The sequence below is a fragment of the Marmota marmota genome, unplaced genomic scaffold, assembly GCF_001458135.2.
Source record: "Marmota marmota marmota unplaced genomic scaffold, marMar, whole genome shotgun sequence".
NCBI classification, from domain to species: domain Eukaryota; kingdom Metazoa; phylum Chordata; class Mammalia; order Rodentia; family Sciuridae; genus Marmota; species Marmota marmota.
This window is the reverse complement of record NW_026000093.1, coordinates 35,927,712-35,944,163: the sequence shown is the minus strand read 5'-3', so window position 1 is coordinate 35,944,163 and position 16,452 is coordinate 35,927,712. Positions and strand designations below refer to the sequence as shown.

At 34.1% G+C, this 16,452-nt stretch overlaps 1 protein-coding gene across 1 annotated transcript in view; it reads left to right on the top strand.

The window, feature by feature from the left end:
- Mmp16 (matrix metallopeptidase 16) overlaps positions 1-16,452 on the top strand; it is a 267,958-nt gene that overhangs the window by 224,205 nt on the left and 27,301 nt on the right. The window contains exon 7 of the mRNA XM_048782771.1: positions 314-452. Coding sequence (XP_048638728.1) covers positions 314-452 — 139 coding nt within the window. The remainder of the gene's footprint in view (positions 1-313; positions 453-16,452) is intronic.

Here is a 16,452-nt window from a genome sequence, read left to right as displayed (position 1 = left end):
GACTCACATCCCCAGTGGCAGGGACCTGTGCGTGCTCTGATTTTTCCATCTAGGAAGCCTTGGAGATATGTAAAATGAGATCAAGTACTTTGACATTATGCTTTGTATAACATTGTGTGGTTTGGGAAATTAACTACAAACCCTTTTGTGATCACCGTGGTCGAGTTGTTTAGCTCTTTCCCTGACTGCTTTGACTTAAGACAGTGACAATGAGTTGAACTTAGCTTTAAAACCATCCACCCAACCACTGCACAGTGACACACGGTGGAGGCCTGCACTTTGTGAGCGATGATGGCCTTTGCTTGGGTTGCAGGACCAGTGGTTTTGGCGAGTGAGAAACAACAGAGTGATGGATGGATACCCCATGCAAATTACCTACTTCTGGCGGGGCCTGCCTCCTAGCATCGATGCAGTTTATGAAAACAGTGATGGGAATTTTGTCTTCTTCAAAGGTAAGGATGTTTTTTTCCATGTTTGCCAATGCTGTGTTTAGGTCATGTTGTCCATGGACCTGTAGCAGAGACAGAGGTGAATAAGTAAAACCTATTATGGGGGATCAATTAGCAAATGGATTTTATGAAATAAATTGCATGTTAATTAAAACATAAATAAAATAAATTTTGATTTTCTAATTTATGTTTTTCATTCAGTATTCTCATATGTAAGTCAAATTTTGGAGATATTCTATTCTCTGGGAACCTAAAGTTTTGACCTAAAAGCACCAAAAAAAAAAAAAAAAATTAAAACCAGGCATCATAGCTATATGTGCCTGTTGTCCCAGCTAGTTGACGGGAGCAGCAGTTTAGCCCAGGAATTTTGAGACCTGCCTTTGCAACATAGTGAGAACTTCATCTAAAAAAAAATAAGTAAATAACCATTTTTTTTATTTATTGGTTTATTCATTCCTAGGGTATTTAGAGTTATTGCTGGTTTATGCCATGAAATCTATTGTCCAACTTATTTTCAGATAGTCTTTGAAACTCTACCACATTTAGTTAGTTTACATAAATAATTTACAGTAAACTAAAAAATAATAATAATCATAATCATAAAGGCAGGGAAAGCATATGAGTAGAAAACTTTGCCCACTTATCAGTATCATGAAATTTATTGCCTGTTATTTATCTGAGTAAGGAATTTTAGTTTCACAAGTCCTATTAACTGCCTGACATGAAAAAGTAACAGCTGAGAAGTGAATTTCATGGAATACTTGCTCCTCCCTCTTCAAACTTGCTAATATTCAAAACAACCAACCTTAAACCTAGGAGAAAGCAAGAGATGGATTGAGTTGAATTGTTAGGAGAACACACCTGAGCTGAAGGTAAGGAGAACTTCAGTGCAGAAAGAATATGATCGAACATGTTATCCAAGAATCTAAAGGGCCAAAAAACCAGCTCAAACATGGATACATTCTGAGGGGAAAGAAAGAGAATCTTAACCAAAAAGTTCATTATTCTCAGGATCCAACTAGAGGAATTTATGATAATGACGAGAGTAATGGAGACAAGAGATTTGAGTAACGAAATTTTTAACTGAGATTCAAAGTGCCTGCATGAAATGAAAGTATATCCTAGAATTTACTTTCTCTTCCCAGATCATTCCTTGAAAACAGAAGCAGTATAGTGCATTATATATAAAAGCATGTGTGTTCTGAGGTCATATCACCAATTTTGAACACCCACTAGCTACATGAACCATGCAGGTTGCTCAATTCTCTTTATTTCAGTTTCCCCATCTGGAAAATAGGGTTTGTATTATTCCCTATCTCAGAATGATTTTGAGGTCTAAGTCATTACTACATTGAAAGTACTTGGCACATGTATGTTCTTAATAAATGCCAGCTACTGCTGCTACTGGCAAGATTATTAATGATGCTGTTGCTACCTTTCTGCTATTCTATAATAAAAGTGTAACTCAATTGGACTTGTATTCTGCCACTGCAGGTGAAGCAAGGCTACCACCTAAAGCTTGTCAATCTTAGTAACTGGAGGGAAGTTTTCTCTCCCCTATACCCTTCTTTGGTCGCAGGAGTAGTAGCAACAGAAAGAGGGAAAGGCTAACCCCAGGGTAGCCTCCAGTTTGAGGGCTGGTCCAAGGCCCAGTCTCACCACAGGATCAATAGTGCTCTCTAGCCAGGCACAGGGGCTCACCCCTGTAATCCAGCAGCTCAGGAAGCTGAGGCAGGAAGATTGCAAGTTCAAAGCCAGCCTCAGCAAAAGTGAGGTGCTAAGCAACTCATTGCAGCCCTGTCTCTAAATAACATACAAAATAGGGCTGAGGATTTGGCTCAGTGATTAAGTGCCCCTGAGTTCAATCCTCAGTACCGAAAAAAAAAAAAAAAGTATTCTCTAATACTACCACCTGAGGACTAACTGCCACCATTATAAATCAGGCTGAGACAGCTTTTTTCTTTTTTTTTTTTTTTTATTCACTTTGCCTTTCCTGCTCACTAGTGAAATAGCTGGCTCCTTTTCATCTTTCAATAACTAGTATCAAAGCCAAATCCTGGGTGCCCTCCACACACCCTATTTAAGTCATTCCTTCCCACTGACATGCAGCACTTGTAACTGAAATTAAAAATTACCTATAGCATTCTAATGAAAATGTCATCAGGGATAGATCTTGTTTATATTTTTTTGACACCACTGTATGTTTAGTTCCTAAAACATTGCTGGGTGCATAGTAGGTGCTCAACAAACATTTTAATAAAAGCAATATCATTCAATACCAATTTGATATGGTAAGATATTATGTTATGGTGCTAACAGCAATAATTTGTCTCCAGCCACAGAATATTTTAATTTCTAGACTGTTACACTTGTCAGCTTTTGATACATTCTGAATACTAGGAAATATCTCCTCTAAGAAATTTTGTCTCTCCAAGGACCCTGCCCTGATGCTGTTCCTCCAGTTTACTCTCCTGGCCACTTCAGTTGACTTTTCAGAGCCCAGCTAGACATGGATGAGCTCTCCTCCTCCAAACGCCATTGCTATCCAAAGGGAGCCAGAAGTCCTGGGGGTGCCCAGTGTCTAAGGAGGGAAGTGGGAGCCTGAAACCCTGGGCTTAAATCACTTACTTTCTCTATCTTCATCAGAGCAATCACAATCAGAGTGAAAGTCCCTGTTTTGCACTGTCTCCTTATATCCTTTATCACCTCAAAAAAAAAAAAAAATGCAGAGACCCACCTCACTCCTCATCCAAGCCTGCCATCACCATTTACCATATGGGTCATGAGGCCATCTGCGCCCCTCTCTGGCTGTCCCAACCTCCTTCCTGCTTCAATTTTCTACATAGCATCTGACAGAAGATACAAGTCACTCATGTACTCTTTCTCAGCATCCTTTCCACTAGAATGTCAGACCCCCAAGGGAATGGTTTTCTTCCCTGTTCCTGCTCGGCTCTCCCTTTGGTCCTGTCTTATCCCCAAATCTTTAACCAGGATTTGAAAACTTTGTTCTGTAATCACCAAATAATAAATATTTTAGATTTTGTCATTACTATAGTCTCTATTATACATCCTCCTTTGTTTTTTATTTGTGTGCCTGTTTTATTAATCTTTTAAAAATGGGAAAATTATTCTTAAGCCACAGATCATAGTTTGTCATAAGCCTCTGTCTTAAATGATAACTGCAATAGTAAGCACTCAACAAAGATTTATAGAATAAACTAAGAATAAAATGCAAGCCCTATCCTGTGACCACAGAGCTAAACATGTTGGTCTCAGGCTACACCAGTTAGATTGGGCTCTTGTCACTCATAGGTTCATGCATTACTTCTTTAATTTTATCTTTTCTTGTGCCTTTCTTGTCTTTATTTTTCATTCCTTTCTTTTCTTTTTTTTTTTTTTGGTCTTTGACTTTTCTTCTCTGAGCATAGGACTTTTATTTTTTTTGTCTTCTAAGTAATACTACACAATAATGCTCATATTTAATCTGCATAATCTCATATTTTCCCCTTTAACCAAAGTCCATGTTCATATATAAAACATTAGCCACATATTCCCTAAAAATATTTGGTGTTAACCTTGCTTTTATCTTGTATAAGAATTTGAAGACATAGATTCAACTATTTAGTTATAAATTATAAATGCCATCTTAGTAATATAAAAATAACCACAACCTTAATATTCATATAAACTCATAAATATCTTTGAAAGAATGGGACAATACTAGTCATAATTCAAACTACATATTTTGGCATAATTTACATATTTTCTTGAACTGTGGACAGAATTGTATTTGTACATTTATATTCAGTGAGAGTTGTGAGAACATAAATTATAAAAACTAAAAATGTAAACAATTTGTTCTCTATATGCATATGATCGATTCTATATTTTTATCATAATCTCATTACCTTTTGGTATGACTACATATAGTATATCAAAACATTAAGGGTGGCTTCAGCTTTCAGTCAAAATATAATAACAGGTATCAGACATATCATTGTACCTTAAACACACAAAAAGTGGGCAAAGTACATGAAAGGATTATTTTCAGGACACTGAGTACCAAGGAACAAAGGACAGTGAATCTCCAGAGTCAGATGACATCTGAAATTGCTCTGGGCAATTGCTCTGCCCAGATGCCTATGAAGAATTGTCCCCCAGAGCATTTTCTAGGTTGTAGCATGAGGTGGGGAAATTCAGACAAAAACTCAGAAGACTCTCCAATTGAGGACAGGAGTTGAGAATCCAGGGTGAACAAGTGGCTACACTGTTCAGGATAAAGTCAGGCAGAGAAAGCTGCACAGAGAGGCCTGGGGGTTGGTAGACAATCCGCACATACATTGGAGAGAGCATTGCTTAGTGTGTGTTTAAGGAAACTCAAGTTTAGAGACTCATTTCATAGGAGAAGAAGGAGCAGTGTCTGGCACTCAGAGAGGGTTTATGATACCAACTGCTACCTGCCACCTGTCATGGGCAGTGGATACAGTACTGAGACAGGCCTAACCTCAGTAGTCAGGAATAATTATCCTAAAATGAATACTCCCCTGGTTCTGCCTAACAAATATTTAAGGTAACACCTGAAGTCATCAAATCTATACCAAGCAACAGATCTATTTTAAAGTTCAAGAATATTTATAAAGATGTAAAACTACTAATCCCAAAATGTAAAATATATAACATCTGCCATTCCCCATAAGTTCAGGAGCAAGACAAGGATGTCTGCATGTATCAAGTCTATTTGACATGATACTGGAGATTGTATCTAGTGTAGTAAGGCAAGAACTATAAATAAAAAGCATCCGTATTACAAAGAAAGAATCATAGTAATAATACAGTTGTTCAAAGAGCAAATTGATTATCTATGTAGAAGTAATGCAGTCAACTAGAAAGCTTCTCAAATTGATAAGTTAATTTTGCAAGGTTGCAGGACACAAGATAATTATATGAATATCAATTATGTTTCTATATACCTTCAAGAAATGTGAAGATTCTGAGATTTTGCCTTGCTTGCAAGCTACTAATTTAGTGTCACTTTCATGAATGTCGGAGGAAGACATGAGAATTTGCAGTCACAGAAAAAGACACACACACATTTAGGAGCCGGAGTATAGATATTTTCAATAAGTTTTCTGAAGCCCAGTTCTCATGTTTAATATGAATAGGGCCAGCTAACTCCTGTGTATGTAACCACTTTTGCTGCAAAAAAAGAACCACAAACTTAAAAAACTTTAATTCATCATAGTGTGAAGTAAACCTGCCTGAATTTTTTCCTGAAGTGAAGCATTTCTTTATTGTTTTGGACAATAAACAAATCTTCCCCTAACTAGGAAGGAGACACTGTCTCTGTAATCCCAAGACTATTTGGTATACAGATGTCTTGGAAATGTATTACAGAACAAAGGCAGTCACCGCCTCTGCCTGCAAGACATACTGAGAAAGAAGATGCCTATGAAGAAATTTCCCCCATCTCAAACCATCAAAGAGCAATCAGGAATTGAAAGGAGGAAAAAAAAAGTTTTCATGTCCTAGTGTCCCCAAATATCAAGTAGTATGGAATCAAACTGCAAACAGTGTGAAAGACCTACACATTGGAAACTACAAAACTTTGCTAAGTGAAAGTAGACTTAGTAACTGTACAAATATGCTTTATTCATGAGTCAGAGCACTCAGTATTATTGCTATGCTAATTCTAACCAAATTTATAAGTTCACTGAAATCCTAATTAAAATATGTGCAGCATGTTTGGTAGTAATGGTCAGGCTGATTTCAAAATTCATATTCAAACATGCATACAATCAAAACCACTTTGAAATTACTACTTGATTTCAAGTCTTATTTTAAATTTATGGAAATTAAGGCAGTGTGACGTTGGCTTAAAAATAGAAAAAGTAGATCACCATAACAAAATAGAGACCAAAAAATGGACTCAAACATATATGGACAAGTAATTTTTAACTAAACTTTCCTTTGAAAAGTAAAGAGAAAATTTATTGCAGAAAAGACAGACTTTTCAATAAATGTCCAAATATGAATATCCAAGGATTCTGGATATTTGTATGTACAATAATAAACTAATCCGTACATTGTATCATATACAAAAATTATTTCAAAAATTATCCTAAATGTAAGAGCTAAACCTATAAAACTTCTAGAAAATATTAGAGACAAATGTTTGAAACTTTGGCTTAGGAAAAAAATATCTTAGAATAAAATGTCAGAATCATAATCCACAAAAGAAAACATGAATTAAAAATTTCTCTCTAAAAAGTGTCTACATGACAGTAGAATGCATTTATGTACTTTTTTATACATAGATGGTATATAATTTCTCATTTTTCTGAGTGTACATGTTGCAGAATCACATTGGTCATGCAGAAAAATGAGAAATTATATACCATCTATGTATAAAAAAGTACATAAATGCATTCTACTGTCATGTAGACACTTTTTAGAGAGAAATTTTTAATTCATGTTTTCTTTTGTGGATTATGATTCTGACATTTTATTCTAAGATATTTTTTTCCTAAGCCAAAGTTTCAAACATTTGTCTCTAATATTTTCTAGAAGTTTTATAGGTTTAGCTCTTACATTTAGGATAATTTTTGAAATAATTTTTGTATATGATACAATGTACGGATTAGTTTATTATTGTACATACAAATATCCAGAATCCTTGGATATTCATATTTGGACATTTATTGAAAAGTCTGTCTTTTCTGCAATAAATTTTCTCTTTACTTTTCAAAGGAAAGTTTAGTTAAAAATTACTTGTCCATATATGTTTGAGTCCATTTTTTGGTCTCTATTTTGTTATGGTGATCTACTTTTTCTATTTTTAAGCCAACGTCACACTGCCTTAATTTCCATAAATTTAAAATAAGACTTGAAATCAAGTAGTAATTTCAAAGTGGTTTTGATTGTATGCATGTTTGAATATGAATTTTGAAATCAGCCTGACCATTACTACCAAACATGCTGCACATATTTTAATTAGGATTTCAGTGAACTTATAAATTTGGTTAGAATTAGCATAGCAATAATACTGAGTGCTCTGACTCATGAATAAAGCATATTTGTACAGTTACTAAGTCTACTTTCACTTAGCAAAGTTTTGTAGTTTCCAATGTGTAGGTCTTTCACACTGTTTGCAGTTTGATTCCATACTACTTGATATTTGGGGACACTAGGACATGAAAACTTTTTTTTTCCTCCTTTCAATTCCTGATTGCTCTTTGATGGTTTGAGATGGGGGAAATTTCTTCATANATATATATATATATATATACAGTAATAATGTCTGTTTCATTCTACTATCTTTCCTATCCCCACATCTCCTCCCCTCCCATCACTTCACTCTACCTAATCTAAGGAACTGACACATTTAAAGAAATGAAGTCTAGCACAGACAAGGTACAGTTCTTGCCAACCATGTATAGGATGAAGGCTTTGTACCCAGAATATATAAAGAACTTTAAAAACTCAATGCAAAGAAAACAAAATATCTCAATAAAATCAAGGAGAGTTTAAACAAAAATTTCACCAAGAATGATATATGGATAATAAATAAGTACATGAGGAAATGCTTAACTTTATTATTCATTAGGAAAATATAAATTAAATTCACAATGAGCTACCATTACTGATCTGTTAAAATGGACACAATTTGAAAGATTGACAATGTCAAGTGTTGGCAAGATTGAAAGGAACTGCAGCTTTCATTCTTAGCTTATGTGAATGCAAAACAGCACATTCTTTCTGGAAAACACTTCCATACATCTATAATTGCAATATTACAAAATTGGAAACAATTCAAGTGTTCTCAAGAGGTGAATGGATAAACAAACTGTGGTACATCCAATAATGGAATTATATTCAGCAATGAAAATGAATAAGCTACTAATTAACACTACCACACAGATGAAACTCAAAGTAGTTTTGCTGAGTGAAAGAATTTAGGCAAAGCAAAGATACATAATGTATCATAATATTCATATAAAATTATTGAAAATGCCAGCTGAACTATAGCAACAGAAAGTGCCTCAGTGGTTTCCTGGGGAAAGTTGGAGAGAAGGAATACAAAGAGGCATGAGAAAACCTGGGACAATAAAATTGTTCATTATCTTGATTATGTTGATCATTCAATGGGTATATTTGTGTCAAGATTTAACAAATTATTTACTTTAAATATATGTTGTTCATTGCATGATAATTATATCAAAATAAGGCTGTTATTAAAGAAAAAAATTTACTATGCATTTCTGTCTGTGCTAGAATAGTTAGTTCATGGAAGTAAAATATTCTAATTTTAGTTCCTTAGTGGTGCTCAGAGAGAGTCAGGTGGGGTGACCCCTTAAGCACAGGCACCTCGCTCCTCAGGAACTGCCCATCAGTGAAAGTGCCAGCATCTGAGAACTTTAGTAGAATCAAAATTAGCTGCATCTTAATAAAGAATTATCCATTTACTGAAGATAGAGAAAAATTTTATATAATCTCAACTTAATTTTAAGCAATACTAACTTACAATGATGTAAAATATTATAAAGTATTTTCTAATGAGTACCTATAATGGAAATAGCTAAAAAAATATGTTGATAACCACTTCCTATCTTATCATTTCTATTTTATACTGTTTATCTGTATTCTATTTTTTCCTCATTTCTTTAGTCTTATTTTTGTTCATTTTTAAATGTTTTACCATTTTATTACCTATGTTTCCCATAAAAAACCTTCAAAGGAAGCAAGGTACAAGTAAGTACATAAACATTTTAAAGAATTATTTTTTTTCAAATTCACCTATGTAGATTGTGTGGTCTGGTTTTGTTGTTGTTGTTGTTGTTATTGATGTTTGTTGTTTTTGGTTTTTCATTTTGTTTTTTTGTTTTGGTTTGTTGTTGTTGTATCAGGACACCATCACACACTGCCTCCACCATAGTGAAGATGCTCCGAAGTGTTGTAGCCTGTGTTTGGGTGTGGGGGGAGGATCAAACCCCGGGCCTTTCTTATTAAATGTCAGCAGGCTGGTGACTTGGCTTGTGTGACTATCACTGATCTACCTCTCTTGCCCCTCTTCTTGACATTTGGCAGGGAACACCAAGGCATTCTCCTTTATTCATGTTCACAGGGTGGTTTCTTTTGCTAGAGACCCAGGAATTGAAAATGCATCACACCTCAAGGAAGTCATCTGCTTTTCTCCAGCAGTGGAGTGCATTACACACTGTGCTTGTCAGCTATCTTACTATTACTCAGGTAGATCCAATATAATAGGGCAACATTTTTGTAAACAAAACTAAGGCAGATGTTTACGTTCTCAATTGCTAGTCATATTCAGACTGAATGGTTATGAGATAATAATATTTAAAAAAAATCTAGGTTGAAAATTGAGCTGGTACAATCCTTTCAGGAAGAGAAAGTAAATTTTAAAATGAAGCTGCTAAGCATTGTCAAAATCAAGTCGTTGAAAAGTTCTCTCAAAATTCCTTTTGTTGCTATTGTTTAATAACTTTAAACAGTACTTTTCACTGTGTCTGACAGTTTCATTTCAAGAAGTAAAAATCATTTATAGGATGGAAACTAAAATATATGAGACAGAAAGAAGAGCATAATAAAATTTGGGAATAAGAAAGGCATACAGAAGACGTACAGCAAAAGAATAATTGTCTAAAAATATGTGGCAGCGGAAGATGGCAAAGAAAAGAGCTGTTTATTTCAGAAATGGTTTCTATTACTTGCATTTTTACTTCATTTTGAATGAATACTCATAAACCAGCAATTTCTGTATGCTGCTTAGAATTCATTGCTCCTGTGAGGTTTAGGGAGTTCTAATGAAGTTTATTTGAAATAGAAACACATTATTGATTACATAATACAATGGATACCCTAAAAGAAATATTTCACTATACATAGGTGTGTGCAGTGACTACTTATTTTTCTGTAGAATGGAAAATTATGTCTAAAGAGCTATACTAGATTAAGGTATTTACATTTAGTGGTATTAGTAACTACAAAAATGAATTTATCATGTTAATTTTTAATATCAGAAAATTCTGATATTAACCTTATATTGTATATTGAGATAAAATGGTCATCTGAATCAAAGATCCAAATATTTGAAGATTGAAATTCTTCATTGATGATACACCTATTCTTTCAACATGTATTTAAAAAGTCTGTAGTGTATTTTATTATATCTATTTGGAATTATAATTTAAACTGCAGTATTTTCATATCAGTATTATTTGCATACCTAAAAACTTTCCTCCTCCTCAAAACCTTTTATTCTCCAAGTGGCATAGTAAACAAAAGGTTGCAAGTATACACAGAGGCAAAGTTAGGAGGCCAAGAGGTTTACTGAAGAGGGAGGTCAGCTTTTGAAGGATCAAGGGAAAGCAAGCTGCTACACCTATGACATAGTCTTGGCAAACCCAGTGTTGAAATTCAGAGCAAAGAGTGACTATTAAAAGAGTCTTGTGTAGAGCAGAATGGCCAGTCTTCAGTATTCTGTTTTGCTTATTCTTTGGCTGGAGGCTGCTGGAGAAGAACATGACCTTCACCCAACTGATAGGAGACTCAGAGACACCTGGCTGATGGCAAGTTCTCTCTTGAAGGGAGATCTGAGCTGCACACCTCAGTGGCTACCACACTTGCATATGCATTCAAAATTCTCTGTTAACTAGATAATATTGTGGAACCTAGAAAACATAAATGCTAGAAACCAAAAGTCATATGACCTTTAGAGTTGTATATTTATTCAAATTTTCTTAGCTATCTACTTATACACAATAGAGAAATTTAAACATATTTCCAATAAAGAGCGCTAGTGTAGATCAGTATACCTAATCATTTATTAATGGTATTATTTATTTACTGGAGTAAGTTAAGAGCAAATTTGACCAGTATTTCTACTATGTTATAATATTAAGAAGTACCATTACAGACACCATGAGCCAAAAACAGAGTAAGTATATTTGATATCTCATTATTTCCAGAACTCCAAATGAGAGGTGTTGGATCTTATGCACAAATTAAAAAAAAAAAAGACTCAGATATAGTGACTTTCCCAGGATCTTACAGATCATAATTGATAGCTCTGCCATCCCTATTCTGACTTTAAACCTTTTGCATGCTGAAGTAAACCAAGAATATAACAAAAAAAGGAAAAAAAAGTGTATGTATGTATGTGTATATATATATATATATATATATATATATATATATATATGGCAGTTGTTTTGAGAATTTGAGTATAATCTGTGTATGTTTTAATTTCTCTTATATAAATTCCTAAGAATAAAATGGTTGGACCACATAGTGGGTTTAGCTTTTGAAGAAATGCCTAAATTTTCCAGAGTTATCAGACCGTTTTCCATTCCCACTAACAGTGTACAAGAGTTCCAGTTGCTCTGCATCTTTGTTTTTTAAATGTTATTTTTATTTTTTAACATTGTCTGACTTATTTTTTTATTTATTTTTTAAAAAAGTTTTAAACTAACTTTTATTGATACATTACAATCATACACAGTAGTGGGATCATTGTTACATATTTATACATGCTTGTCTTACTTTTAAACTTTAGCCATTCTGTTAAGTGCATAGTGATATCTCATTCTACTGACCAATGGCGTTGAACATCGTCTCACATATTTGTTATCTACATCTTCTTCCTACATCTCTTCTTTGTGCTCAAAGCTTTTGACCACTAAAAGATCTGACTGTTTGCTATCTTTTTGTTAAATTAAAAACATTTCATATATTCTGAATAGAAATACTTTATCAGCTAGATGATTTAAAAATATCTTCTTCTGGTTGTGGCTTGCCTTTTTATTATCTTAACAAGGCTTTTAAATAGAAAAGTTTGGAATCTATGAAACCCAATTTATTACTTTATTTCTTTTTTGATTTATGCTTTTTGCATCCTCAGACATCTTTATCTAATTCAAAGTCACAAACATTTTGTTCCATTCTTCCTTTGAGAAGTTTTATTATTTTGCTAGTACACTTTGAAATATTTTCATTTGTGAAGTGATTTATATTTACTTTTGCATGTAGATACCAAATTATTCCAGCACCATTGTTGAAATGTTATCTTTTATCTATCTACCTTAACATTTTTATTTATTAACTATTTGCCATATTGGTCTAGATTTATTTCTGGATCCTCTATACTGTCCCATTGATTCTCATGCTTATCCTTATTTCAATATTATATCACTTTGCTTACTGTAGGAATTCTTGAATTTNATATATATATATATGCTTTTTGGTATTTTTTTTCAGATCCTTGAAGTATTTTTAAAGAATACATAAATATTGAATAGTGATTAGCTCAGGCTTTGGAGTTATCCAGCCATTAAGAATGTGCATCCCCATATTTCCTGTAAAAGGCCACACAGTAAAGGCTTTATTCTTCAAGATCATATGATCTCTCTTGTAACTACTCAGTTCTGTCATGAAAAGGTCGTGGAAAACATAGGCAGTATGTAAATAAATGGACATTATTCACAAATAAGCCAAAGCTAGTGTTCCTAGTTTACTGACCACTGTTGTATTAGAAGACATAATATATAAATGTTTGTGTAGAGTTTTAGGGACTCTGAAAAACAAGTATAGCTGATTGTATTTTTAATTTAATTTAATTTTTTTTAAGTAATGAGGCAAGAGGGGTATCTATTGACTTAAGATACAATGAGCAATAATGAGTAAATACAATCGTGTTAATAAATGTAGAGGAAATCATAAGCAATTCTGAATACAAAGAGTGTGAACCTGTTTTGTTTAGACAGTTGATTTGGGATAATAAAGTGAGCACTGAATTAAAAGACCTGGATGATAGTACAGATCTATTAAAAACTGCCTGTATGGTTTAAGGCACATCCCTTCTGGGACCTGTAAAATAAATGGAGGCGTTGGCTGGGTTCTCAACAATCTTTCTGATTTAGTATATCTAAATAATACAGTGCACTTCCACCAGTAACATGGGCTCGGTTGTAGGGTTTTAAGAAACAGGTATGAAACTTAGCTTCCAGAGTAGGCACTGTCTTCTTGATTAATAAAGAAGAAAATGAAGAGGTCAGATGTCATTAGAAACTACATTTATCCTGGAAGGAATAACATTTCATTTAATTATTAAATTCTTCATGGGATTTTTTTCTCTAGTGTCTATATTCTCCCCTAGTCTGTCAGCTCCATAAGATCCTTCTTCATCTCTATACCTGAAGTTCCTATTTCATTGACTCTATAGGCTCTTAATAAGCAGACTTTGACTAGGTAAATAAATGAATCCCATTGAAAAATCATCATAGTTGATGATTCATAAAGTCCTTTCTAACTCTCAACATTCTTTGTGATTATACTTTTTATTTAAAGTTTCTCAGCCTTTAGCTCTGGCTTGTTGATATTTTCCTCTACATTCTGCCAAGTGCAATGTCAGGGAGGACCAGTTTTTTCCACTTGCTCTAGAGTATGTTGACTTCATATGAAATCCAGCAAATACCTTCATTCTGACAAAGAAGCAGTATTTTCTGAGAACCAGACAGTCTGATGGTAAGGTAGTTAAAAACCTACCTTTTATGTTCAAAATAGAATTAGTTGATTATGAAATTCATGTACTAAAAAACTTTGGAAATAAATTAATTTTGTCATGTGAACATCTTTATTTACTAAGATACAAAAGTAATTATATAATTGTATCTCCTTAGAAAACACTTGGAAAATTAAATGTTATCACTCATAATCATTGTTATTTCCCTGAATTCTATGACACAAATACTGCAGGCAAGGTAGATATCTCCCTTGAAGTTTTGTATTTAACTGCTGGGAATCCACCAGGCAAACCTATGTTTGCTGATAAGTTTTCTGGTTTGCCTTGCTTTTTAAAGGGCACATAAGTTCATATTTTTAAAAATCACTTGGTGTTTTTTCCTAACAGAAAATAATGCTATTCAAGATCTTCTATAGCAAGGCTATGATCATTAAAAGTGAATGATTGATTATATCTCCGATTTGTTGATGGAAAACACTATACCAACAGTATAGAAAAGTGTTTTTGTAACTCAATTTTTAAGTAACAGTTTTGTAATAGAATAAGAAGAATTTCTGAGAACAACTGTTTGTTTTTCACAACATCCTCTCCTGAGACACAAGGACAACTTATCAACTAAGGTTTTGTGAACATTTTCTCTTGCCATGTACACCAGGGCCTCCTGGGTATTGATTCATCCAGTTTAATCCCTGGAAATAGTGTGAAGAGACTGTCGTGCAAATGATAAAATTTAGGAACTGAGAAAGGAAGTATTGTAAAGCATGCCAGAACATTCCTGCATGAAAGAACAACTGAGTTGAACTGATTAAAAATTTACTCTAAATAGCTAGCATGGGAGACATCGAAACTATATACCCTTTCCTAATTAAAAATGAGAGGAAAGGAAAGGATGCCATGAGTCTCTGAGGTGCAGGCCAGCAGAATAGGCCTTTCCTTTTCTTCTATTATTTTAAGATCCTCTATTTTAATAGCTACAGAGACATGACTAAACTATGAAGCATACTGTGAAACAGCTCCTTGAATGTTCTATCTCATTGAATCTGGCAAGAAAATGATCTGGACCTTTGGGTGAGGGTTTTTCTTTATGAAATTTCCAGATTTAACAAGGGCTCAGGATAGGTTTATATTTGTATGACAGTATTTCCCAGCACACAATTTAATATAATCACTTACATAAATGGTTTTCCAACACAATACTGGGGTATGCCTTTATACTTGCTCAGACTTGATGGTAGTAAGAAAATTAATTTCTCCTGCTCTGTTAACAGGATTCAAGACTAATGAGTACCATGTTATTGATGTAGCCTTTATTGTCCCATTTTATTGATCCTCTATTTGATTATTCATGTAATATTAAACATGGTTCTTTGCATCAATAACCATTTGCTAAGTACCTCTTATTTCCCAGGCATTTTTATGGGATGCTTCAGGAAAATATCATGTCATGTATGATATTTTTCCTCAAGTCTTCTCATAGCCTGGAGTTGGGAGAAAGTTTGTGATCCATGCCAGCCAGTGTAGTGTACTAGTTAACAATACAATAAAGGTAAAGACCGGGTACTCAGACAATAAATTGGCCTGTGTTTCTCAAAAAGGAAATCTTTTCCAGGGCAATGACACTGTATTTTGAAACAGTCATCACATTTTTCCAAAAAAGGGAGACAGATGGAATGAGAATGAGATATGTCACCTATATTGAAAGGAACCTTGAATGGCATATAGCTGAACTTTGAATTTTATCCTGAATGCAATGAAAAAATGTCACTGGAAACTTTAAACAAAAGAGAGATGAGGTTTGCCTTTTAGGGAAATCTCTTTAATGACCTTGGGAAGAGTAGATAAAAGAGAAACCAACTGGTGGCAGGGAGCTTAGAAAGGAGAATTTTGGAATAATATAAGCTAGAAAGTTGTTGTTAAGGCACCTGGCTAGATGAAAACATGGAACATTGGCTAAAAGCTAGAACCCTGGTCAAAAGACTTGGGAACTCAAATGCATCTAATATCTTTTTTGACATTTAAATGTTCAAAATTTGTATTGAACAGTCTCATTCCGTTAAATGAAAATGAACCCAGTTGGGTTAATAGAGCTTAAAGGAGATTTGTAGTGTATGACAAGAACTCACAATTCAGGAACAGAACTATCTTTGTGACCCCCTGGTCACTCTCCCCTTCATAGTTTGCTCTTCACATCTATTTCATTCTCTGTTCTCTTTCACTCCATCTCTCTTGATAACAATTTCTACCTCCTCATAATGTCTTCTTGTCCATAGCCATCATGGATTCTCAGGCTTTGTATTATATAATAAATATTTTCTCCTACTGAGTGGGAAACTCTCTCAATGCCCCCTGGGCCATGTTGCCAAATGAGAAATATGGATGGCTCTACTCATCTCTGCTCCTCTGACCACAGCATATCTCCATAGCTTCCTCTGCAGCACTTTGGCTGGCTCCAGGTTTGGAGTGATA